At 42.8% G+C, this 24,861-nt stretch overlaps 4 protein-coding genes across 8 annotated transcripts; 3 read left to right on the forward strand and 1 right to left on the reverse strand.

Annotated features, from left to right (window-relative positions):
• Positions 1-1,971: 1,971 nt before the first annotated feature.
• LOC115743157 (bZIP transcription factor 16-like) lies at positions 1,972-7,874 on the forward strand. 3 transcript variants are annotated; one of them, XM_030677815.2, is made up of 13 exons: positions 1,972-2,261; positions 2,711-2,823; positions 2,932-2,988; positions 3,079-3,153; positions 4,555-4,644; positions 4,729-4,782; positions 4,865-5,028; positions 5,421-5,472; positions 5,817-5,859; positions 5,950-6,224; positions 6,680-6,757; positions 6,849-6,974; positions 7,437-7,874. In XM_030677815.2, exons 2-13 carry the CDS (start codon positions 2,755-2,757, stop codon positions 7,545-7,547), a joined length of 1,194 nt encoding a protein of 397 aa, XP_030533675.1. In that variant the 5' UTR covers positions 1,972-2,261; positions 2,711-2,754; the 3' UTR covers positions 7,548-7,874. The 3 variants fall into 3 exon arrangements, with proteins under 3 accessions (XP_030533675.1, XP_030533676.1, XP_048132119.1); XM_030677816.2 differs by having other exon boundaries at positions 2,716-2,823; XM_048276162.1 differs by lacking the exons at positions 1,972-2,261; positions 2,932-2,988 and having other exon boundaries at positions 3,037-3,153.
• A 1,808-nt stretch (positions 7,875-9,682) lies between these two features.
• On the forward strand, positions 9,683-13,681 carry LOC115743174 (UV-B-induced protein At3g17800, chloroplastic). Its single transcript, XM_030677850.2, has 3 exons — positions 9,683-9,920; positions 10,731-11,005; positions 12,510-13,681. Exons 1-3 carry the CDS (start codon positions 9,780-9,782, stop codon positions 13,327-13,329), a joined length of 1,236 nt encoding a protein of 411 aa, XP_030533710.1. The 5' UTR covers positions 9,683-9,779; the 3' UTR covers positions 13,330-13,681.
• A 2,218-nt stretch (positions 13,682-15,899) lies between these two features.
• LOC115743176 (probable xyloglucan endotransglucosylase/hydrolase protein 30) lies at positions 15,900-18,840 on the forward strand. The gene is made up of 4 exons (XM_030677852.2): positions 15,900-16,201; positions 16,293-16,393; positions 17,096-17,304; positions 18,216-18,840. Exons 1-4 carry the CDS (start codon positions 15,967-15,969, stop codon positions 18,742-18,744), a joined length of 1,074 nt encoding a protein of 357 aa, XP_030533712.1. The 5' UTR covers positions 15,900-15,966; the 3' UTR covers positions 18,745-18,840.
• A 248-nt stretch (positions 18,841-19,088) lies between these two features.
• Positions 19,089-24,479, reverse strand: LOC115743173 (cellulose synthase-like protein D2). 3 transcript variants are annotated; one of them, XM_030677844.2, is made up of 4 exons: positions 24,295-24,479; positions 22,964-23,780; positions 21,462-22,269; positions 19,089-21,167 (listed from the first exon to the last, which is right to left on the reverse strand). In XM_030677844.2, the coding sequence occupies exons 2-4, from the start codon at positions 23,728-23,730 to the stop codon at positions 19,404-19,406; spliced, it is 3,339 nt and encodes a 1,112-aa protein (XP_030533704.1). In that variant the 5' UTR covers positions 23,731-23,780; positions 24,295-24,479; the 3' UTR covers positions 19,089-19,403. The 3 variants fall into 3 exon arrangements, with proteins under 3 accessions (XP_030533704.1, XP_030533707.1, XP_048131757.1); XM_030677847.2 differs by lacking the exon at positions 24,295-24,479 and adding an exon at positions 23,980-24,272; XM_048275800.1 differs by lacking the exon at positions 24,295-24,479 and having other exon boundaries at positions 22,964-23,907.
• Positions 24,480-24,861: the final 382 nt, after the last annotated feature.

Below are 24,861 nucleotides of genomic sequence, written 5' to 3' on the forward strand. Positions count from 1 at the left end.
CTTGCATGGTGGGGAAAATGTTGTTCGAAATGTTGATTTTGGGAATGTGTGTGTTTATGGAAGATTGAGCTTGCATGGTGGGAAAATGGTGTTTCATGTGCGATCCATTGCTCGAGTTGGCGTCTCTGGGTCTTGGGTAAGCTGAATATGTAAGTGGATCATCCGAATTGTCGTTGATTTGTGAGGAATTGAAATGGATCTGTGAAGAGGAGTATCGGCCATATGATTTGAGAAAAGAATGGCGAGATTTGATGCTTGTATGATGTGTCCCTTGGTTATATGGATGCTATCCGACTTGGGATAGGTTGGAAATTAAACTTGGATTGCCTAACGAGTCGTTAATTTGGCGAGGATTGAAATTGGGCTCGTATGGGTGTTTGGTTGTGAGGTTTGAAGGGGAGGACCTCGTAGTTTTAATGTTCAATTCAGTTGTTTGACACTTCGTTTGCCTTGTAATCTTTCCGTGGATGTGTAGGGGGAGTTTATTACGTACTTATGTTGATCGTTAATTTCGGCTCAAATGGATGTCGAATGCATAGCCTAGTTATCCGGCTAGATGTTTATTTGCCGAGCTTCGGCGTATTCTTTAGTTGTTACCCATTTTTCAAAAAAGCTAGCTAGTAACAGTGGTGGTATCGAGCATCGGACATGTAGAGGTGATATCAACGGATGAAGAGATTATGGAATCGGGAGCAGTTACCATGCATTTTTTATCCTCCTAGTTGTTTGTCGAGACAGTTTTATGAATAACTGAAAGTTTAATGATGTATAATTATATGAATACATGAGTTTTGTTATGAGTGAATAAGCAAGTGTATAATAAGTAGTGAAACTTGAGAAATGCCATACCCTTAGATGTTGTGTCTACGACTTTTGTATGCACTTGTAAGATAGACCTCGTTTATAACCCTCTCCCGCGCCCGCCCCCCCAAAAAAAAGATGAAGAAGACAGGCTTCGTTGTTTGCTATCATTTTCCACATGCGCTCTCTATTATATGCATAATATCGGATTAAACAAAGCGCACTTATTAAGTGGCTTGCCTAGGACGTCACACACACACACACATACGGTCAAAAATATATGCACACCTGGAACAGGAAATGGGATTGTTCCTGTAGAAACCACCTCGTAACCGGTTGGTTTGGTTTGATTTGGGCGATTCTTGATTAGTCCGACTCTTTTACTCACCCTAATGGACCATGCGCGTGCGGGAAATAAGATTGTTGTGCATGAAAAAATTATTCGTAGTCACTAAAAAAAAATTGCAACATCTTTTTCTATGTAGTTATTTCAACTAAATGGATCGAATCGATACGAAGACACTGGATAGAGTCATTTCACTTTTTATGCTGTTTGTAATATTAGATTTGGATTTTGATTACTTGATGCGAAGGTATGATAGTACATTAGTAGGTGAGTACCACATTTAAAATTTAACTTTATGCATATATACACACGCGCGCGCCTGAAATGTGGCGTCAAAGTTGTAGATAATTTATGTAGTTTTCTTCTGAATAATTCTAAATTAAATAAGTACTAGGACATTTATTAGGTTTATTCTCAATGCAAAGCATATTTTACTGGTTCAGCTTTCATCAATGCGTGAAACAATCTAGTCATAAAGCAAACTCCAACAATGCATGTCACTTATCCAACGTGAAAGTGTGTCCTGTGTCCATTTACATCGCCGTGGACCTAACACTAATCCTTAATACTGATAAAACAGCAACATGTCAAGGAATGGAAAAAGAAAAAGAAAGAGAAAGGCCTGGCCGTTGCTGTCGTTAACTTTGGCGTTTAAGTTGACGGGAATAATCGCAGTTGCAATCAGGCAGGATTACACGTGGAAAAAAAGATGGTCGAGTTTGACCAGAAGAGGAAGAACTAGCTCAGGGACAACGTAGGAATTTGAGGTTCCCACCAGGTGCAAAACCGGGATAAAATTTTCTCAACAGGACAGCTAAACTGTACGTTCTCCCACAGAATCCAGCTCCGTGAAGCCCCAAAATACTCTTAACCCCAGGGAACCAAACCCTAATTCCTCCTTTTGATCTCGTCTCTCCCCGGATTCTCCCCTCTTTCTCCTCGAATTATTGGAATGTCTCCTTAATTTCCCGTTCCCTCCGTGGGAATCTCGTCCGACTTGAGCTGATTTCGCAGTCTCGGCGGCCAAGCTGCTTCCTTGTGAATTTCATTGATTGATTTGCGATCACTCCTCCATCAGTAAATCAGAGGGGCATTTTTCTGTATTTTTTGATCGGTGAGTTGATTTTCGTGCTTTCTCGTTGAAATACGGATTGCGTTTATCACCTGCGTTTGGAATGTTGTGTTTCCGGGCGTGGATTATCCTGTTTTCGGTCTCTATTGCGCTGCATGTGCATCTCTATAATCTCTTTATCCGGGCTTGTAGCTGCGTGTTGATTTTCAAAGTTTCAATTGCTGGAATAACGAATGAGTGGATATGGAATCAGAACTTTGGAATTATGGGGTTGTCGATTGCTCAGGATTTAAACGAGAGAGCTGAATTTGTTTTTTATCAGCTGGAAGCTAATGCAGCCAATTTGGTTTATTGGTGATAGCCCTTTTAATTTGCATTTAGCGCAATCTCAAGAACTTGGGTTTCTGAAATTGTTGGCTTTAAGTTTGCATTTTTGAAGACGGTGCTCACTTGTTGGGTATGTAATAATTTGCAATGTTGGATGCTTTTAGAACAGGATGCTTTGAGGAATTTGTGGTGAGAGCAGGATAGAAATATGGGTAGCAGTGAGACTGAAAAATCTGCAAAGGAGAAAGAGACGAAGGCAGCACCTCCTACTACCCTGGTACACTTTCGCTCTTCCTGCTGAGTTTATCAGCTTTAATGAGGTTTTCCCCTACAAGTGTAACTTTTGAATTGAATTTGCGTTTTCACCTTTGGTTTTAATGTTCAGGAACAATCTTCAACTGCTAGTGCCAACACAGTTACTCCAGATTGGTCTGGTTTTCAGGTGTACTTGTGGGAAACTGTGGCTATTAGTGTAATTTGATACCTGTAGGTGGATTTCCGAATTCTCACATGATTATTGTCTGTCAAACAGGCATATTCTCCTATTCCTCCACATGGTTTTTTGGCATCAAGTCCCCATGCTCAACCATATATGTGGGGCGTTCAGGTATGTGAAATTTGTGCTACTTATGCTTCTAAATATCGAGTTGGAATAGACCCCATTGCTTGGAAATGTTGTCCTAGGGACTTCATCTTTCCTTATAATTCACAGAGTCGGTGCCCAATATGATCTAATACTCAGATGTGTATAAAATTTCGTTATTCTGTAATTCAGTAAAGTGACTTGGCTCATTAGTTAGGGCATTCAAAGTTGTTTTGAATTTTTAATACGCGGTGCATCGTGGGTACTAAGTGTTATGTTAAGATGTAAAATATAATCCACTCCATCCTTTAACATAAGCTTTGAAAATAAATTATAGGATACTCAATTTTAACCTGGTACGGCAGTGCATGTTCTCTAATTTACCAATTTATATGGTTCTCTTCTTTATATTTATTGGCACAGTGTTTCAGCCATTATTTTACCCACACGTATCAGGCTTGTGTATCTTACTTCATTATCATTTTAACAGCTTTCTTGCCCCCCTAGGGTTGTTTTTTTTTTCGGGGGGTGGGGAGTGGGGGGTGTGGGTGTGGGGGTAGATACAAAATACAATTTGCATTGCTCTCTAACAACTAAGCTTTTAGCTAAACGCTTACACACTTAACTTTGATAGTTAGAAAACGAAGAATAAGTCATCCTTTGGAGCACTTACCTATTTGTACTGATAAATATTGATAACAGTTTTGCACTTGGTTTTCAGGAGAACTTTACCTGAAAATCTCCCCATGCGATTTATGTCTGTTGTCACAAATGGAAGATTGCTTGTTTCACTAAGGTCTTTAACCCACAGATTACATTATATATCATGAAATAGCTGGGTTGTATTTGGCTGGTTGTAGTAAGTAAATGATAATCTTTGTCTAATCTCATAGGATGCAGCCAGAATATTTGAATATATTAAGCAAAATCATAGTCAAAATGCTTGGCGGAACTGAAAATTACATGGAAGATAAGGTTTTATTGATGGTTTGTAAGGAGAGGCGAACTTGGTGGATTTTGGAAGTGGCGACTCATTCTCTCTTTTGACATGCATTCAATTTGTCTCGATCAGTGTATCATATACTTTTTGTGCCTTGTCTAGAACTAGAGGTAATAGCAATAGTCTTGCCAATGGAATGCGATTGATATCAATTTAGTGTTAACTGTTTGAAGTTTTCCGTGCTTTAGTTGGGCATTTTCATTTTCAGCCCTTGTCTCTACTTACGTGCATCTTATCCACAGAGTAGATACTAGATAAGGCTTATTTTATTGCTTCGATGTTGTCTCAGCTGACACGCAAGCACTAATAATCCTCATGGTCTCAGTCTCGTAGATGTTTTGTTTTTTGATACTTTGGTCCTTTATTCATGCCCGGTACATTGTTTAATGTCTTTATTAGAGCCTTAACAATAGCCCTTGATGCAGCATATTATGCCTCCTTATGGCACCCCACCCCATCCCTACGTTGCAATGTATCCCCATGGTGGCATATACGCACACCCATCTATGCCCCCGGTACTTTCACATCCATTACTCTACACATGTTACCTTCACCGAATTCCCGTGCCACTAACTACGATCTCCTATCTTATTCAACAGGGATCTTTTCCTTTTAGTCCTTTCGCCATGCCTTCTCCAAATGGGATTGCTGAGGTTTACTTGAGTTCCCTGGACAATTTCTTGCTAACCATCTGTCACTTTGAAAGTGTCAACTCATGATCATGCATATTTGCAGGGAAGTACAACTGGGGAAGCTGATGGTAAGCCATCTGAAGTGAAAGAAAAATTGCCTATCAAAAGATCGAAAGGGAGCCTTGGGAGTCTGAATATGATTACAGGAAAGAACAATGAGCTTGCCAAAACATCTGGAGCATCTGCTAATGGTGCTTATTCAAAAAGGTAGAGTGCCTTTTGGGATTATTATATATATACGGTAGTGTCAGCAAGGATGACTAAGGGCTTCTTGTAGTCCTTTCGTGAGTTTGCTTCTTAAGTTGGAAATCATGAAGACATCTGACTTGAAAAGCTTTGTTAAACTATTTGGAGAAGGTTGCTTTCTCTTCCATTATTGTGAAGATCTCTGTTTTGTTATACCGTTGGTACTTTGCAGTGAATGGATGTTCTGTTGGTGCAGAGTGTCATGAGATACCTGTCAGAATGTGGTTTCTATAAGATTCTTTTCTCCGTGGTTTATTGATGGCATGCATTTAATCATTTCTGTATTTACCTGACATGAATGTTACATTGTCTTGCTTTAAAACACTTCTGCTGATATTGGACTTTATATGCAGTGCTGAGAGTGCAAGTGAAGGTACAAGTGAAGGAAGTGATGATTCTCAGAACGTGAGTGTCTTGATCATTTTTGTTCCCCAAGGGATTTTGTCTAACTATAGCAAAGTTATAATTAGGCATCCACCACCAATGGCCAATGGTGCATACATGATGAATTAGTAATTGCTGGCCAGTTAGTTTGTTGTGATTATTTTCTCGGGGTGTGTGCTTGTATTCTTGTTTTGCCTTCTTGGGCATAGGAACCCAAATAATGAGTGGACAAGCCCCTTTTCTAAATGGGCTCCTTTTATAACACTCTTTCTGAATAAGGAGCCACAGCTGCCACACTCCCAGTTGTTAGTTTGAGTATGTTTCTCTCTTGGTTGGTAGTTGAATCTACGCAACAATTTTTGCAGGACTCCCAACCGAAATCGGGAGGCAGACCAGACTCATTGGAAGGTATAGTGCTTGAAAACTGACTATACTGTTGCGCTATTTTAATCTGTGAGCATGGATATCAATGGAAGTTATGTGATATCTTTTATGCAGATGTATCTCAAAATGGCAATGCTGAACATGGTTCTCAAAATGGAGGATCAAATACTCCGCATGCAACGGTGAACCAATCAATGGCATTGGTGCCAATCGCTGCTGCTGGCCCAGCAGGTGTTCCTGGTCCCACTACAAATTTGAATATTGGAATGGATTACTGGGGTACTCCTGCTATCCCTGCAATTCGGGGGAAGGTTCCTTCTACTCCAGTTGCAGGAGGAATGGTCACTCCTGGGTCAAGAGATAGCGTTCAGTCTCAGATGTGGCTACAGGTTACCTCAAAGTTTTGATTAAGACTTGTAGCTTCCATTGTGTATTTGTGGCAATACATACTTAGCCTTTTCTTTTTCTATGGCATCAACAATTTAGCTTCAGTTCTAGACATTAGAAATGCATTCACAATGAATCCGGTCTTATTGTTCGATAGGGCGCAAGAAACTTGGACATAAGGTTTTAGCAGTTATGAGGGGCTCCCATTGCTTCCCGTAATGCTGATTGCATTTGCTTGCATGGGTGCTGATGCTTGCAGATTTGCATATTGGCACTTCTACTTTGTGTCAATTATTTTGGTGGAGTTGGTCCACATGGGGTTTTAAAAGCACGTTTTTTCTGTAGGGCATTAGTATGTAGCTGTAGAGATACTTTATAAAGGTAGCACATTTTAACTCAATGTGCTTCATTTTTTTTTCCTTAAAAAAAGTATCTGCACCTTTTATGTTGGTTTTAGGATGAAAGAGAACTTAAACGGCAGAGAAGGAAGCAGTCAAACCGAGAGTCTGCTCGGCGATCTCGGCTTCGGAAGCAGGTAATTGCAATGGTCTCAAAATCAATTCTTCTTGAGGTACATGCACTGATTACAGCAATGAAGTTTGTTCGATACATTTGCATTGAGCCAGGCTGAATGTGACGATCTTGCACACCGTGCTGATGCTTTAAAAGAGGAAAATGCCTCTCTAAGAGCTGAAGTGAGCCGCATCAGGAGTGACTACGAGCAGCTTCTTGCGGAGAATGCTTCTCTGAAGGTGATATGAAGGATGCTTCTCTTGTTTCTCTTCCTCTTCTATTGCCCATTATTACCTCCAGTAGCTTAGCCTCTCATTAACCCAACCTCGTTCTCTGGTTTATTAGGCGACCATTTAAGGTCTCCTTTACATAAGAAGCGGTTGCCACCAAATCAAACTGATTAGTGATCAATCATCCATGCAGCATAACATGGGGTAGACATTATTTGCCCTTTTAATTGGCAGTATATATGTTTTTTGTCTGGGACAAGCCTAGCTTATTGCACGCGCTAGTGCATGCACAACCACAGACCAATGCGCGTGCGCCCATAAGACACATCACATGCGCGAATCCATGGACCCGCCCCCGGGGGGGGGAGATAGATTTATAGCCAGTTTTGACCCGTAAACTCCCTGTTGAACTAGCAACACAGAACAGCATCTGATTTGACTCCTAAAATACTTTACGCGACACTTTTGCAGGAAAGGCTTGGGGAAGTTCCCGCGCATGAAGATTCAAGGTCTGAAGAAAGACAATTGAACGGTGAATCTCAGAAGACAGCAAAGGCTGAACATGGCCAGAGTGCTCACTAGAGTTATCGGTTTCCCTGTCATTCTGGTTTCTGGAGTGTAACCTAACCAACTAGCAACAGAAAGTTCTCATTTTACGTAGTATGTAGTTCCACCGCTTATTGAAGCTGACCTTCATAGTTTTAGGATATGTTAATTGTCTTGCCTTAATTGTCTGTCAGCAAGCCTTATAGTTGAGGATGTAGGAATGGGGCTTGAGCACTGTGAAGTTTGCCTTCCACCCTTATTTTTATTTGTTGAGAAGGGTAGCATTCACACTTATGTGTACCGAGTACTGTTGATTGATGTGTAATTCAGAGAATTTAATGAGCTTGAGCATGCTGTTGACGAACATAGAGTTCATCCATGTGCTACTCTTGTTATTCTCATTGCTTATTGGGCACTGCAATTCCATTTTGAGTTTTGCCGTGCAAAGATCCAAGCATCTACTGGCCTGATTGTGTATCAGATGTACATAGACATCTGACAATATTGGAGTGACAGATGATTAACATGCCCCTGCACAACTGGAAAACCGGAATATTGGTTACCCGGGCTGTCTTTCAGAGAACTTTATTTCGTTGCTCAACGTGCATTGAAATGAACTGATCATATGGTCCTTGCCTTTCTGGTGTTCAGAAATTCATGGATCCGGGTTTTGGAGCGTGGGGAGGGAAGCTTTTGGTGACAGTATTTTCTACAGGGGTGACAGTTAAAGAGTAGCCAAGATGAACCGTACAGACGATCGGAAATCAGGAAAATTTAATGACATCGGAATCTTTTTTTTGATTGAATTACTGGGTGAGATTGAGAAGTGTCGAAGTCTAGTCAAGCGGTGGCATTCTGATTCTTCGGTTGAAAAATCGACTTACGAATTCTCTTTATTTATTATCAATCGAATCGTTGTTCATGACTTATGATTCACATGCCACTTCACATTAATGCCTGGACAAACAAGATCTGCAGACCATTCTTATCGAACGGCCGTTGCTCGTTGTCGCCAATTATTTGGCAAGCCCTACGGAAAGTTGCCTCGGATGATACAGTTAACGGGGATGGAGCAAGAATGACCCCGAGCCACCATGGAAAGAACTAGATAAGGGAAGATTTGGCCTTCCGCTGGTGGAAAAAGGTGAAGGCTCTCAAGGCCAGCTTTCTTAATGTAGTCTTGAGTCATCCTTCTTGAGGTACTGTCAACCTTATTTGCCAGGAAATCGAAGTTTCAAGAGTATTGCCTTGGGAAATTTTTTTTTTTCTTCCTGAGGATCTAATCGATGCCTTAGTTTTATAATAAACAGCAAAATGAAGAATTTTGATAATGTTTGCAATTGGAGATACCATTATTAGTGGGTTGATAAATAATGGCCAAGTGCCTTCTATTTTTTTTTTCTTCTTCAGAAATAATATTTCATTTCATTTACTTATTTGGGATACAAGAGAAAAATATGACAATTCAAGTGCAAACCAAACTACATTCCAGACATTTTCAAAACAAAACAACCTTCAAATAATAAGAGAAATCATCAAAACAATCTTATCGGTTACACGCTCAAAGAGCACATGTATGACTTCTTCATACCGTAATCGGCGTCCGATCACCGAATCCATCTTCGGTGATGAGCACACGCAGAGAACTCCATCTGTTGCTACGGCTTTGCCTTTCGACGGTGCGCGCCTAGATTCGGCGTCCCCAACACCATCACCAAGCAGAGTAAAAATGTTGAACGAGCTTAAATTTGACACCTTTGAGAGCGAAACCTTCACAGAGCGAAACCTTCACAGAGCTCCTTTGATCTCGTTGAAACCGGACTTGTTCATTAATGAAACTTGAAGAGAGTGAAATAAGTCCCAAAAATATACGTGTAAAATTTTTTAAATCTAAACTAGATCGAAATAGAAATCTCTCAAAAATGAGAAGGATAGGTTAAATCGGAAGAGAAAAGCTCTCAAACGGAAAATAAAAAAGTAATTATACACAATATTCTTATTTCTTAGTGATTTTGTCTTTTGTGGCAAACTTACTAGTGTTGTGTTGCTCCTGAAAATAAATAAGAAAAGGTCTTTATTAAGGAAAAAGAAAGAGGAGAGGAAAATATCGAAAAATCGACGGAAGCAAAATGCTTCGACCACACTCTGTCCTTCTATTTTTTTTGGTCAAGGAGAACATCCTCCGACGACACATCTCTCTCTCTCTCTCTCTCTCTCTGCGCTCGCGCGTCCTTCGTCCCTCAGCGACCCGAGAATTTTCAGGGGAAAATGCAGATTTTGGGCGCGACGAACGAAGCTTTGATGAGCATTCCGTCGGCGTCGGGTGGAGGCCTCAAGTCCCCTTCCGAGTTCAGGCATTTCCACCCTTTCTCGGGTTCTAAGTTCTTCCTCTCTGGTGGTCTCGTCAAGGTATGTACTTTCTGCCCAGTGATGGTCGAGCGGGTTGAAGATGTTCTGATGGTGTCCCTTGGTTTGATAGTTTGCAAGAGTTGTGTGCACTTGATCCGAGTGAATTTCCCGTTTCTTTGCTCCTGCCATCGTGAGCGGTAGCTAAAATGGCGGTTTTCAAGCTGGCCCGATGGTGCGACCCGCCGTCAAGTTGGAGCTTCTGCGTGGACATAGTTCATGCTTCTATTGTGGCTCATCTTGGATGGTGTGATAAGTGGTAGCTTTTGGAGATAAGAGTCATAGCAGTGCCATGGGTAGGAAGAACTTCTTGTGACATTGGTTCTGTGTGGCGACGTCACAAACACTAACCGGGTATTTAAACAAGTGGGGCATATTCAAGAACTGAACATGAGTTTGTCATTTCATGTGTGAGCAACTGTTAGCATAAACTCTTTGTACCCCTGGCGTCGTTCTTGATGATATGAATCCCGCATGTTGACACTCTGCTAGCTTCAAAGTGGAATATGGCGATACGGTGGAGAGAGTATGAGGCTTCGCGGTTGCCTTTAGTATTGTTAGACTGCAAGCGGGGTTTGCAATTGTATAGGACAATTATTATTTGTTGATACACTCCGTATGGGTCCCCTAGTGCTTTTCAGTAACAGGTTTGGGTTGGACTTTGGCTAAAGCGAATAATGGAACATGAGATGTCCATGTGGTTGCTTTGTTATGCTGACTGATGTTTTAGTAGTGGATGCATATGTTGCTTTTACTGAACACTGAAATCTCTAGCAAATGTATGCGTTCCTCACGAAGTGTTCTCTTTTCTAGAGATGCCGCTCTTTTGCTATCCAGACATTAGGGAATGGGCGGGGAAAGTATCGAGCAAGAGGCTCAATGATTAGAGCCTCTGGGGATTTGAGTGACAACATAGTCCCGGTCACTCCTCTAACATTTGAGTCCCCAATCGGACAGCTTTTGGCACAAATACTCCAAAATCATCCACATTTACTTTTAGCAGCTGCTGACCAGCAGCTTGAGAACCTTCGAAGTGAAAGAGATGCTGAAAAAGAAAAGAATCCTGCATCAGGAGATCTACTCTACCAGTATGTGGTTCAGTCTTTGTGCCCATTCTCCTTTTACTTTGTAGTTTTCTTCACTTGAATTTGTAGTTGTTTCATTTCATTCAGCTATTTCAAAACCATGAGGCCTGTAGCTTGAAATTTGGCTTTGCCATGGCTCTCTGACTTGGAAAGTGAAGTGGTTTGAATATTGTTGATCTGATACTTTCAAAACTTGCCACTAGGGAAGAATAAGGATACTGGTGTGGCCTTTGCAGAATCAATTCACGTCATTGTTGTCTTGTTTTATCTGATTATAGTTTGGTTTTGATAATAAGTAACTGCAGATCTCTGTTTGAAGATAGTTCAATGTTATAATTCACCAACTCGTTAATGTTGCTTGGTGCTGATCGTCTGGGAGACGAAGCAAAAAATTGAAAAGTAGCCCTGGCATGCTTAGTCATAGTGGCCCACATAAGCTTGTTTGATTTAGCTGCTGCGGTTTGATGGCCTCTTAATTTGAGTTAGCCACCTCCTTCTTTAGTTGATTGATCTTTCATAACTTTATGTTATCTTGAAATTTTACAAATAGTCTAGAATGTGCTTTTTGGTGCTTAACATGATGAATGTTTTCATTTATGCTAAGTTAGGGGTTTGATTATTAAGTGAAAGTGATGAGAGCGATGATAAAGCATTCCGTGTCAATAATGATCTTTATATCTGATGCTGCACCCTGAAACATATTGACCCATTCGAACCTGCGGACCTGCTCCATAGTCAGTAAGACTGGTCACTCTTGTGGAATTGATGGGGTTCAGTTTTTTGGTACTTTAGAGAGCATATTTAAGCTGTTATTACTAATGCGCTTGGGCGCATTGCATTGTGGCACATTGACTTGTGAGTCTGATCCAGAATGGACAAAATTGAGCTGATACCAAAACTGGTGGCGGACATATATGAAAACTCCATGGATTTTTGTCAGATTTTTATAAAGAATTGAAAGGCCAAGACCTTAGTTACTTCACTTGTGGGCTTTCTTTTTTTTACCCTGTTTCACATGTTTTTTCTTCCTCATTTACTTTCAGATTAAAATATGGTTTTCCTGGTTCTCTTATAGCTTTAGTTTTTCGAGTTTATCAGGGTATGAGAACCATTCATGTTGGGTTGGATTGGATTCTTTTCAACCCTTGTCCACACAAACTGTGGCTTTGCTTCTTTATGCATCTTGTGTTTGTACACTTCAAGCCTTCGTCATCTTATTGGCCTTTGCATGAGGGAGAGTGTTGAGATGTAAACTATAATCCGCTTGATCTTGAACTATTAAACCATTCGCACTCAAATTTAAGTTTTGATGATCTAGCTTTTGGCATATCTTTCTTCAAGTGGAGCCTAACATAATGAAATGGTGGTCATTTAAATACTGGGCGTTCCTTTTTTGCTCGGTTGGTTTGAAAGATAATAATGCCAATGCAATTTTCATTCCTGACTTTTCAATCCAACAGTTTTTGCTGGATGATCTGTCTGATGTGACCCCTCCTTTCTTGCACAGGAGAATTGCTGAGGTCAAGGAGAAGGAGAGGCGCAAAACACTGGAAGAGATAATATACTGCTTGATTGTGCAGAGATTTGTGGAAAATGACATCTCAATGATCCCGAAGATTACGGCAACGTCAGATCCCGTCGGTCGTGTGGATTTTTGGCCTAACCAAGAAGAGAAGCTCGAGTCCATCCATTCTCCCGAAGCTTTTGAAATGATACAGAGCCACTTGTCCCTTGTGGTTGGAGACCGAGTAGTGGGACCTCTGGATAACATTGTACAGAGTAGCAAAATCAAACTTGGAAAACTGTATGCCGCTTCTATAATGTACGGGTATTTCCTTAGAAGAGTGGACGAGCGATTTCAACTTGAAAGGACCATGAACACTCTTCCTGAGGGATATACTGAGAAACGGGTGAGGTCGGAGGGTCCGATACCGACGAGCCCATTTTGGGATCCAGATTCTTTGATCAGAATTCCACCTGATGATGGCAGCGATGGTGATGGAGGCGGTTTCATGGACTCAGAAGGAGGCAAATCATATAGGCTCCGGTCGTACGTGATGTACTTGGATCCGGAAACTCTTCAGCGATATGCGACCATAAGATCCAAGGAGTCTATTTCCTTAATAGAGAAGCAGACTCAAGCATTGTTTGGAAGGCCTGATGTAAGTGTCGCGGAGGATGGTTCCATTGACACGTCGAGTGACCAAGTCATCTCCGTCACGTTCTCTGGGTTGACGATGCTGATTTTGGAGGCAGTAGCATTTGGATCGTTCCTGTGGGACATGGAAAACTATGTCGAGTCCAAGTACCAATTCGTGAAAAGCTAGAGACAACAAATTTTTTTTGGAAAGAGCAGACGTTCTTCGAAGCTGTACAAAAGGCCATTACTCTCATGTTTCTCCTAGTGTAGTCTATCTTAGGCTGTTCATAGTGTATCAGATCACAAACACTCTGCTCGTATTGATTTACAGACCCGGTACACGATTTCGAACGCGGGATCCTTACACACTAAAGCAAGGCGATATGTCGCAGACTGCATTGATCGACGCGGGCCTAAATCGATCTGTCTAGTGCTAATTCAGGAGCATATCTCGTGTGAAAAATCCCCTGTTTTCTCCATTGCCATGTCACTGTGGATCAGTTGATCCTATTCTTACCATGTACAGTCACATCTCTCATTCATGTATCGAGTGCCGGGCAAACCTTCCTACTCAAAATGTTGCGGTAGCCCGTTGGCTATTCTGGTTTCTCCTTAATTTGTCTCAGTCCCAAGTAACTTGGCAAGCCGGTTAATTACGGCGTGGCGTCAAATACGTCGCCGTAATTGGAGGACGCGGCCCATACTTTTTCATTCGTTTCCTCTAATGCCCCTGTGTCCACTTCGATATTACTAAACCAGCCCCTCTCAAGCGCCTCACTTGTTTTTTTTCCCCCTTGGGCTTCCATATGTGGACAATGCCCACCTACTGCCAGCCGATTTACCAAATTCTTGATCATCATTGAACCAAACCCGATTATTATTATCATGAAAAACCTGGGCTAACTTTGTTCTGGCGAACCCATCTGGTTTGATGTCATAGTCAACTCTAGAGAGTGAGCCGGTTGGTCTCTCGCTCCGTTCGTTTCGCAAAAATTGAATGGTTTGACAAATGTTTTCCTAAAAATGATCGCTTGCAAAAATAAATGAACGAAGAATATTTTCATTGCCGGTAAAGAACTCCGAAGTGAACTACTGTTGATAACGAAATTTTTTTGTATTGATTTATTATTACGAGCAATGCAAGCGATCATTTTTTGAAAATTATTTTAGAAATCATTTCAAGGCTTCATCGGGGTTCATCTTCATCGTTGTTTGGAGTGCTTGAAAGTTTAGCATTGCTCCCTCTTATCTCAGTGCATTCACAATGATGAGTTCTTGGCCATACCATGCATAATAATTCACTCATTGACTTCCTCCTTTGGTTGCTCACATGGTTATCGACGATCCATGATGTTGTGACATCATGAAATTGACCCTGAAAACTGCACATCATGGGAGGCCCTCCCCTTTCGACATATTTATACATTAGCTTTATGCTTTGTTTATTTACCTCGAAGCTTTTTTGTGGGAGGAGTTACCTAATTATGAGTCATCGAGTTCGATGGTGATTGGTGACATCTAGCCACTATTGAGATGGTCTTGCTTTATTATTAATCATGTTTAGGAACATTTTTAACACCACAATGATGGGGGCTTCGGTTGGGACCTCACCCTCACAAAAAATAATTATTAATTAAGTTTATCTTCCTTCCCGTTTGGTGTGAAATGAAGGAAGAAATTCTAGACCTTCCCATGCTGGAGTTAGGTGAAACTAATCCCTCAATTCGTATCAAATCGAACAAAAATCCAATTGGGTGGAGGAGAAATTGATTCTAGGAAGCCCGGAAGCCACTCTAATTACAATATAATACAGGATTGAAATTGTCTAGGGTTCGCATAAGGACAAAAGCCAAGTGGAGTTCTAAATTTGTGCTTTGTTGTGGTCCTCTAGTGAGCTTCATTACGTGTAAGAAGAGAAAGATCCAAATCCGAACTGACTGTGCTCATCTTAGACGAAGAAAGGCATTAATTGAATTGATGGGGTCTTACGTATGTAACCACTCTTCATTGTCTAATCTGGCCGGACCAAGGCCGCAACGCCTATCCTCGCTTGAATTATTCAAACTAAGGCGAGTATTTGTCCGAATGGATTACTTGTACATTGTTTTTAAAAGAAAATTTGGTGTGAGGTTGAGATGGCGGATTTGTATCGTCTTTTGGAAAGTTCTCATTAGAACATAATAGCAACAGATCGATACACCGCGAACGTGCAAGAATTAATTTGAACATGACATTTACACGACCTAAATTTCATTTAATTACTAACCTTTTTTCTCAGACTAAATGACGTGCCGAAACACCAATCACTTGTACCCTATTGCCCCAATCAATGGGACGATACTCTTAAATCTTGGCCATCCTAACTCTTTGTCATTCTTATCTATGTCTCTAATATATATATCTTACTTGAATATGATATTTGATTAGAAGAAACATATATCAGTAATGTTATCTTTAGGATATATAGAGAGAGAATCAATAATGTATGTACCAACAATAGCAGTTGCTAATAAATATTCACAATCATGAAAAACCATGGACCCCCAGAAAGAAAGAAACCCTAGATACACAGTGGCAAATCCTTGATTTGTTCCTCGTAACGAGGTCATTGTCGTCCATGCAGCTCAATCCATGGCAGCCAAATAAGCCAATTGCATCTCTCTCTCTCTCTCTCTCTCTCTCTCTCTCACTTCCAAAAATATTTGTAAAGACGTGGTTGGTTGGTAATGCTATTTATGCAAACTGATCACGGCAGGAAGAAAAAGCAAGAAAGGATAGAAGCGTAGGAGAGAGAGAAAAAGAAACGAACACAAAAAGTAATTTCATGGATCCTTTGCGTCGCCTAATCTCTGTCTTGTTTCCGACTTCATCTTCATCTTCATCATCCTCCTTGATTCTTCTCCTCTCGCTCCTCTTCTGCGCCGCCTCCGCCACCGCTGCGGACTTCGACATCGAACCCATCACCTTCGACGAGGCCTACTCTCCTCTCTTCGGCGACGCCAACCTCATCCGCTCCGACGATGACAGGAGCGTCCGCCTCCTCCTCGACCGCTACTCCGGTTCGCCTCGCCCATCCACGCATCTCTACATCTACGTACCCCGCACACACACACAGATGTTGATCGAAAGAGCGATCTTTGTTGTTTGCAGGGTCGGGTTTCATCTCCTCCAATCTCTACAAGTATGGCTTCTTCACCGCGAAGATTAAGCTGCCATCGGATTACACGGCCGGCATAGTCGTCGCGTTCTATGTAAGTAAAAAGTAATAAGTGGATTTCGTTTCATCGATTGCAGAATGTGTTTCCCATTTCCGACACGCTCACAAAGTGGCTGGGAAAAATTATAGAGGTTGGATGTGCATGGTTTTAGTTGGATGTCATTACACGTGAAGAATTGATTCCAAGCTTCGTGGGGTCGTCATGCATGAAAACGAAGCGTCGTCCTTAGCAGAATTCTAGGAATTGGTAAGCTTGTTCGATCTCGAGAGAGAGAGAGCACACTCAGAATTAAATTGAAAAGCGAACCATTAAATTGATCGACCGAATAATAGGATTTGACTTGGGAGCGATGCCAATCAATCCAAATGATATAAATGGAAACAAAGACCTAGTTTATGTCGTTGTCGGGATAGAAATGATAAGTGACGATAGTCGAAAATGATAGGGATGTGGTAAATATTAGCACGGTCGACACCGCTTTGCGATTCTAGTCCATTTCATGATTGGTGTAGTGTTTTCGGCTAAACAAATTCAGAGAAACCCTTAGACACGGGAAGAAACATACGCAGAAATAAAAACAATTCTCGAAACGAATGGTACAAAATAGGAACAAGAGGGTACAATCACTTGTCATACACGACATATATAGAGATATAGAACCTAAGATTTTCCATGTGGGTCGGGGCTATTTGATTTGATCAAAAGTTGAGCCAAAAAAAAAAAAATGGGTTGCAGACATCGAACGGCGACGTGTTCGAGAAGACCCACGACGAGCTGGACATAGAGTTCCTGGGGAACATAAGGGGGAAGAAGTGGAGGTTCCAGACCAACTTGTACGGGAACGGGAGCACGAGCCGAGGGAGGGAAGAGCGGTACACTCTCTGGTTCGATCCCACCAGGACGTTCCATCGCTACAGCATCCTTTGGACCGCCAACAACATCATGTGAGCCCCCTGCTTTCTTTTTTTGCCTCATCCTCTGTTGTCTTCGTTGGCCAAAATTTTTTGGTCCCATGTCTCTCAACGCCATAGCGAATTGGCACGTCCCCGCCTCGATCCGATGTCGGGTCATCGGGTCGAGCTTCCAATTACTAAGCCGTTCTCGTCGAGTGACCGTGAGAGATCGATCGAATATTGACTAGAACAATTCTAATTTCACATCTTTCTTAAGAAAAACAAAACACTAGGCATTATGTTTAATCCCTTTTTTTTGTGGCCGATTTTTTTAGGGTTAAGAAGCGAAAAAAACATTTGAAAGGGACTAGCCGGTTGGAGATATATGGCAAAGATTATACTTGTTGACTTGGTCGTTTTAGTTCTAGAGTTGGAATTGGTCTTAGGTATACCGAGTGGATGCATTCAAACATGTCCGAGCAATTTCAATTTAGTGGGATATACCTGTTTTACATACAAACCATTTTAATTTAGTAATCCGTATGAGTCAATTGAATGTACCGTAATTCTAGCTTTCTCATCATTAATGTCTCGTATAATTTGATCGATTTGGTTTCAAAGAGCAATTTTCTATTCGGAAAGTTCGGCCCCACATCGGTTCTTGTCTTGCCTTAAGAACGAAGCATTCTACAGTTTGACCGTTGTTTTACACTCCTAGGAAATTGGAAAAAGAGAATTTTCCTTTGTCTGTCCCGTGTAAGAATGCGAGAATCGTTGCTTGAATTCTGCCCTCTATCGCGCGCATCTTTCTTCAAAATTCTGCGATCTTCAATGAATGGCGAAAGACACTTAGAAAAATTTCTATCTCTAGACAAAGCCAAACTTTGACTTTAGGACCTTTCATTTCTATCTCTAGACACGATGTTTGACCATCTCTACGCATGATATGTTTTTGCCTACAGATTTTACGTGGATGAAGTCCCCATCCGAGAAATAATTCGGAACGACGCCATGGGCGGCGACTATCCGGCAAAACCGATGGCCCTGTACGCCACCATCTGGGACGCCTCCGACTGGGCCACCTCCGGCGGCCGCTACAAGGTCAACTACAAGTACGCCCCCTTTGTTACCGAGTTCAAGGACCTCTTCCTCCAGGGCTGCCCTGTCAACCCCCTCGATCAATACCCATCCGACCACTGCTACGACAAGCTCGCCCTCCTCGACGCCCAGGACTTCTCCACTGTCACTGCTGCGCGGCGCATGGCCATGCGGCAGTTCCGGCAGAACTACATGTACTACTCCTACTGCTATGACACTGTTCGATACCCGATTCCCCCGCCTGAGTGCGTGATCCTCCCGTCGGAGAAGGAGCGGTTCAAGGACACCGGGCGGCTCAAGTTCGGTGGCAGCCACAAGAGGCGGTCGCGGCGGACCCGGTGGAGGGGGCAGATCCCGGCGGTGTCAGAGTCGGAGGATCAGTCGATGATGTAGTTTGACTATTAGCTGTAATTACACGTGCCTAGACTTTTTATCTGATTCTATTTCTTGCCCTTCTATTGGGGTTGGTCGAGATTTTCGCCTCTCTCATTTTTGTGGCTACAAGCAGATAATACGAGGGGGGATTTTCAAATGGTCTGAACGATCAAATTGAATGTCCGAGGATTTACTCGATGTTTATTATGTAGATAGTTTATTGGAGTCGTAGAATCTTGTAAGAGAAATTATGATTCTTGTTCGAGTAAATGAAGTAAGGATTTGAATTCCACATCGAATGAGTTGACTTTGACATTCGGAAGATCTTAACCAAGTTTCTTGATAAAGAAGTCAACACTCTCAAGAAAGATCTCAGTTATTCTTTCTAAATCGATGTACAAGAAGCTGAAGTATGTATCACTGGTATACCAGCCTGTGCACGAAAAAACAGAGGCCTATTTTGGTAATCTGAAGACGCTGTGGAGTCCATATAGCTTTGTAATGAAAGAATGCAAGAATGAATGCTAGAAGTCAAACGAGGAAAACTATAAACCGCTCTACATCTGAAGAAGAAACAATGATGTTTACATGCCAAGTTGTGCCGTCTTGTATCTTCGGTTTGGGTCGTCCTGCTTGCACCGTCAGTTTTATTGGCCGAAGCTTCGCGAGCGGTGATGCTATGGGAACTGAAATGATCCCCCGATTTCAGAGTTGTTCGATGGAGGATCGATAGCCACCCAAAGGAGAGAGATGGTAATCGCTAGAAGACCCGACCAGACGTACACTATAGTCGGCGTTTTTCCTCGCCTTCCCATAAGTCCTTTCGCGAAAGGATATAAGTGGGTTAAGACCCAGACGCTGAAGAACACGCCGCCTATTAGTTCGCTCCACTTTGGGTTGGTGCTATAGATGGTTCGGGAAAAGGCCACGGCGATCGCAATCAGATTGGTGAATATGATTGTAATCGGCGGTATCATCAGAGCCGTCCATTTGAAGATGTAGAGGTCCGCATACTCGTCATCATCGTCGTCGCCAGACGATTTTGACGTCAGGGTGAACGAAATCTCTATCCCTGCAATCACCTTCAGTAGCCCCTGCATCACAGCAGCAAGATGCGCGCTTGTGCCACCGATCAACCAGAATTGCTCGTTTCTCCACCATTCTTCCAGCGTGACACCGGACCATTTTATCTCAAGTATTGCAAGAAGGCAGAGGGTCACGGTGATTGCAAGCAGGTAAGTAAGGAAGGTCACATTGAGCGATTGCACAATGAACTTCCCAGAGAATAGAGAGAGCGCCGGGAGAAAGCAGTAGACGATGAGAAAGATGGAAGTGAAAGGGTAGATTCCCACATTGAGGTAAGCAATCCTCTGAAGGAACTTCATCCTGCCGCTGGCCATTATGGCATTGTTGCGAGAGAAGAATATCTCCACCGAGCCTGTTGCCCACCGCAGGACTTGATGGAGCCGATCGGTGAGATTGATGGGCGCGGTCCCACGAAAAGCATCTCTCTTGGTCACGCAGTATATAGATCTCCATCCTCTATTGTGCATCCTATACCCTGTCACAACATCCTCTGTGACGGACCCGTAAATCCACCCTACTCGTTCGCCCCACTCGGTTTTATCTTCATACCAGCATGAGATGGCACTTATTGCCTCTGCAACTGTTGATGCATCAAGAAGCTGTCGAGGCATAGTAAGAGCACCAGGAGGCCGTCCATTTTTCACAGATGGATGGTCGGCAAGGGGTCGGCCTTGGAACTCAGCTAAAGGTATGGAATCAATGAGCATATATGAATTTCCGAACTTCTTAGGAATCAGTGCAGTGGTCATTTCTTCATCTTCAGGGTCCCCCATTCGAAGAGAATGGTTCCCATTGGAAATTTCAGGGGCAGAAGCAACAGATGCGGCTTTCTTGCGATGGGCAAAGAAGTGGCTGCAACAATTACTGCGTTCTTTCATCCGAGGTGGGTCGAACCCATAAAGTGCAATCCTGCGAAATAGACATCCAGTACCTACATAGACTGGGCCTTGAATGCCATCGAGAGCAAGCATGTTCACATCAAAGAAAACTGTATTGTGGTTGGCATAGCGATCGGATGGGTCAATGCCTTCAAACCTCTGAGGAAACTGAACATAGCTAAGTCTGTCCCCACTGCGATCCATCATGAAGCACATACCTTCTCTCAGTGCTTCAGAGTTGTAGATGTAGTGGTCACAGTCAAGGTTAAGGATGAAGGGGCCATTGGACATTATCGCCGAGGCTCGAACGAGAGCATTCATGGCCCCAGCCTTCTTGTTGTGGTCATAACCAGGTCGCTTTTCACGGGAAACATACACCAACAGTGGTAGACGTATGTCTACTTCAGTTAGATCCATAAACCTGGAATCAGCTTCTGTACCTTTAAGCGGTTCATCACTTGGAGGCTTCAACATCACCTAAATCAATGTAATCCATCTGATGAGCACATGTAGTTGCGATTATAGGTCAAAAGGGCCACCAAAAAGGTGTGTGTTTAAGTAATCCAAGAGGTTTCTAGGAAACACTTTCATAGCACAAGAAAGTGAAGCGGGACTAGCAAAGAATCAACGAAAATTTCTATCACCGCAAAAGTCTCATCAAAACATCCAAAGCTAAAACGACTAAACTAGACACGAGCCACCTAGAAATTTTGAACTTTTAAACACATGTAACGAACAGCATAATGGTCAGAAAATGCATTAGATTTTTACCTGTATAATGCTAGCATGATCACCTCGGGAGTGTTCAGGCGCAGTAACTGTCCAAGTGCCAGGCCAATGGGTTCCATCAGCCATCCAAGTAGCTTTCGGGATCTTCACATTTTCCACCTCATCATCGATAACATTCTCTCTCTGTTTCTTCAAAGCCTTGATCTCCTCTCGAGCATTAAAAGCCTCCGAACGTCGCCGAATAGAGTCAGCAAGACCATTTACTCGAACTTTAAACTCGTCGTACTCTCGCTTAATCCTCCGGCGGTCTCTGACAAAGTCTGGCCGAACTTTGTTCTTGTATGGATCTCTCTTCAGATTAAAATAGGAGTCGGGATTTCTTGGCTCTATGTCATGCTTCCGGCAAAATGGTACCCACAAGTTGGCAAAACTAGCAGCTTCGGCCATGGCTTCAAATGTTAGTAGTGCTCCCCCATCATCAGAAACATAGCAGGAAAGCTTCTCGACCGGATAATCGGCTGCCAAAATGGATAGAATGGTATTTGCAGTCACAAGTGGAGGCTCTTTTTCTGGGTCTGCAGTAGAGACAAAGATATCTATGCCTGGAAGATCAGATTTCCCAGTGGGGTTGTTCTGATTAGGTGTTTCAAATTTCCTCTTTAGAACATCTAGGTCAGTAACGCGATTGATGGGAGAGAGCTTCGGAAGCTGGTCAAGTAGCCAAGAGAATGCGAACCAGATTTCACAAACCACTGACATACCCCATAACCAGATCGCATCCTCATTGGAGTGTCTGACCCTCCATGCCAAGAATAATCCAAGAACGGCCATTCTTGCAAGGATCAGGAGCCTAAAAGAGTACGAAGGATTGAAAATGCGTTAGTTGGAAATTAACATGCTAAAGATAAGATCACGTGGCTGGTAAAGAAATAAAATCTCGGATGAAATATCCAACAAAGTTCACCAGGATCGATGTTATGCTACAACAACAACACTCTTAAGCCACCCTGATCAACACATGAATTCTCACAGAAGGAGATGCACAAATTCATGGTCAACGTGTCCATAGGCGTTAGAGGAATATCAGTTGTTATAAAGAACGACAGACGCATTATCTCAGTGACATTTCAACAGAACAGGATGCATTTGATGTTGTTCAACATACACCTTTCATAAAACCATCAGGAATCATAACTATTTAACCAGACTAATCTCGCATTAAGATATCTGAAATGCACGCCATAAAGCAATTTCTGATAGTCCTGATCCTGCCTTCAAATTTTTTCTCAAGTCTTTCTCAAAGTCAAACTAGCTAAGCCTTGCAAAGACAAATATGCAATGGGGCATTACACAAGACGAGTTGCCCTTCCGATTATGCTTGGATTAGGTAAACTAGGCACCACTTGGTGGACAACATTAGGCGGTTAGTTTCTCCTAGATTGTTATATGCCTCAGCTGAAGTTCAAATGTTCATGAACAAGGATTTCGATGCAGAACTTGGGAGTAGGACTAGGATATGGTGCGCAAATAGAGAAATGAATCACCTGTATGGACTAAGAATGGCAGCTGATACCGATAACTTGCGAGTAAGCGGCCTCCATTGCTTGTCTTCAAGATCGGCGGGGTCGCCAAACCCGTTAGAATTTCCATCCCCATCATCCTTTGGCCACATAGCATTTCCATACCCATAACTCCCCTTGGTTTCAAATAGCCACTGGTTCTGATCAAACTCATTGGTGGAACTCCTGTTGAAGGAAGCAGACTTCATCATGGACAACCTCCTCTCCATCTTCGACAACGCCTGCGATCCATCCAGTTTCAACTCCTCTGCATTCTTCCCTTCATAGGGCTCCTTACACCCCAGACAAATCCCATCACCGGTCCTCATCACCTCCTTGTAACAATCCCGGCAAATTCTGAAGCCGCATTCACAAGGGACCACATCATTGCCTCTCTCGTCACTCATTACTCTACCGTCGCACCCGGGTAACGCGCATTCCGATCCGTTCACGCCGGTCATCTGCGGGTGGCTGGTTTCGGACTCGATCACCTTCCCCTTCAAACTTGCGTGCGTAGCGAGGTTGTAACCGCCGGTGAACATCGAACTCGAGGTGTACTGATCCTCGACCCGCTCCTTGGAGGAGGGCAGTTTGGATAACTCCATGGGTTGGTTATCTGGCGTGGGGGGAATTTGGACCGTGTAGGTAGTAAAATCCGCACTGCTGTACCTTTCGCTGTCTAGGTCATCCCTGTAGTGGCTAACTTGGGGAACTGAAGACGGTGTTCTTGGATAGCGTGAATCAGAAGCCATTGTGCCAATGAATTCTTCTGTTCTATCGTGGGTGCGATGGTCAGAGCAACCTGAAATTTTGTCAAGAAAATGGAAGGATGAAAATATTTGTTGATATAAATCCAGCAAGAAAGACTCGCAGATGATAAGCTTCAGATTTCTCTCTCTTTCAACTCTCTCTCCCTCTCTCTCTCTGTGGACTGAAAGCAGAGCATGCAGGACTCGATCAACGAAGAAGCAAATCACAGAGCGAGAGGCTTAAAGTCGTACCTAAAGACACCAACTCCTTTGATTAACCAAGGATCTCACGGCTTCAAACTCAACGCTTCAAGCGCGTGCCAGACATTTTCAAATCTCTCTCTCTCTCTCTCTAAAACCTTCCCGAGACGTCAGTGATCGGCAGTCACGCATCACCGTCACCAGACCAAGTCCAACCTCCAGCAAACAACTACTCTCCTATCGCACTGACGTCACTCAAACTCACCTAACATACATCAACGCCTCAGCCCGCTCAACAGTTGAAAAAACTGAAGCCCCCTGCTTCTAGCGAACTCAAACGAAACGCGAAGAAAAAACAGAGCGTACCACTTCATCTACAAAAAGAATGCAGCAGGCGTCGCCGAACAGGTCGTCTCTTGGACACACACACACACACACACACAGAGAATTCTGAGAAGCTCGACGATTTTGTCGCGAATGGCGAAGCTTAGCAGAGAGAACGGTTCGCGTAAGCGACTGTGGTGGGGAGACGATGAAAATAGAAAACCCAGAGGATCTGCGAGTTTATACTGACTTTTTGGGGGAGAAGACGGAGGGCGTGTGAAAAGCCGCAAATCAGGGACTTTATTGAGGTCAATTTTGGGATTTTGCAGAAAAGAAAAGGGAAAAGAAACAAATCGGGGAGGCCGATACTGCTTACGCGGCAACGGCGTAAGGATCTGGTGCGGGCACCGCTATGGTGCGGGCACTGCAACCGGCTGAGCATTTTTCATGAATCATACTTTTTTTTTTCCTTTTTTTTGGTAAGGTATACTTTTTTTTAATGACCAGGAGAAAGAAAAGAAAACATTCCAAACTTGCATTTCTCATATGACATTAGATAAAGATGGCCAAAGATTGCATGGGTTCGAAACTCGATGCGTGATTATTTAA

Source organism: Rhodamnia argentea, chromosome 3 (assembly GCF_020921035.1).
Source record: "Rhodamnia argentea isolate NSW1041297 chromosome 3, ASM2092103v1, whole genome shotgun sequence".
In the NCBI taxonomy this organism is placed as follows: domain Eukaryota; kingdom Viridiplantae; phylum Streptophyta; class Magnoliopsida; order Myrtales; family Myrtaceae; genus Rhodamnia; species Rhodamnia argentea.

Bases quoted from the DNA above. Each gene is read 5' to 3' on its own strand.
- LOC115743174 (XM_030677850.2), top strand. From the start codon at position 9,780: ATGCAGATTTTGGGCGCGACGAACGAAGCTTTGATGAGCATTCCGTCG. The intron at 9,921-10,730 runs GTATGTACTTTC...TCTCTTTTCTAG, and splicing joins TCTCTGGTGGTCTCGTCAAG to AGATGCCGCTCTTTTGCTAT. The intron at 11,006-12,509 runs GTATGTGGTTCA...TTTCTTGCACAG, and splicing joins TCAGGAGATCTACTCTACCA to GAGAATTGCTGAGGTCAAGG.
- LOC115743173 (XM_030677844.2), bottom strand. From the start codon at position 23,730: ATGGCTTCTGATTCACGCTATCCAAGAACACCGTCTTCAGTTCCCCAA. The intron at 22,270-22,963 runs GTGATTCATTTC...GTACTCTTTTAG, and splicing joins GCCATTCTTAGTCCATACAG to GCTCCTGATCCTTGCAAGAA. The intron at 21,168-21,461 runs GTAAAAATCTAA...ACATTGATTTAG, and splicing joins ATCATGCTAGCATTATACAG to GTGATGTTGAAGCCTCCAAG.
- LOC115743157 (XM_030677815.2), top strand. From the start codon at position 2,755: ATGGGTAGCAGTGAGACTGAAAAATCTGCAAAGGAGAAAGAGACGAAG. The intron at 2,824-2,931 runs GTACACTTTCGC...TTTAATGTTCAG, and splicing joins CAGCACCTCCTACTACCCTG to GAACAATCTTCAACTGCTAG. The intron at 2,989-3,078 runs GTGTACTTGTGG...TCTGTCAAACAG, and splicing joins CAGATTGGTCTGGTTTTCAG to GCATATTCTCCTATTCCTCC.
- LOC115743176 (XM_030677852.2), top strand. From the start codon at position 15,967: ATGGATCCTTTGCGTCGCCTAATCTCTGTCTTGTTTCCGACTTCATCT. The intron at 16,394-17,095 runs GTAAGTAAAAAG...AATGGGTTGCAG, and splicing joins GCATAGTCGTCGCGTTCTAT to ACATCGAACGGCGACGTGTT. The intron at 17,305-18,215 runs GTGAGCCCCCTG...TTTTGCCTACAG, and splicing joins TGGACCGCCAACAACATCAT to ATTTTACGTGGATGAAGTCC.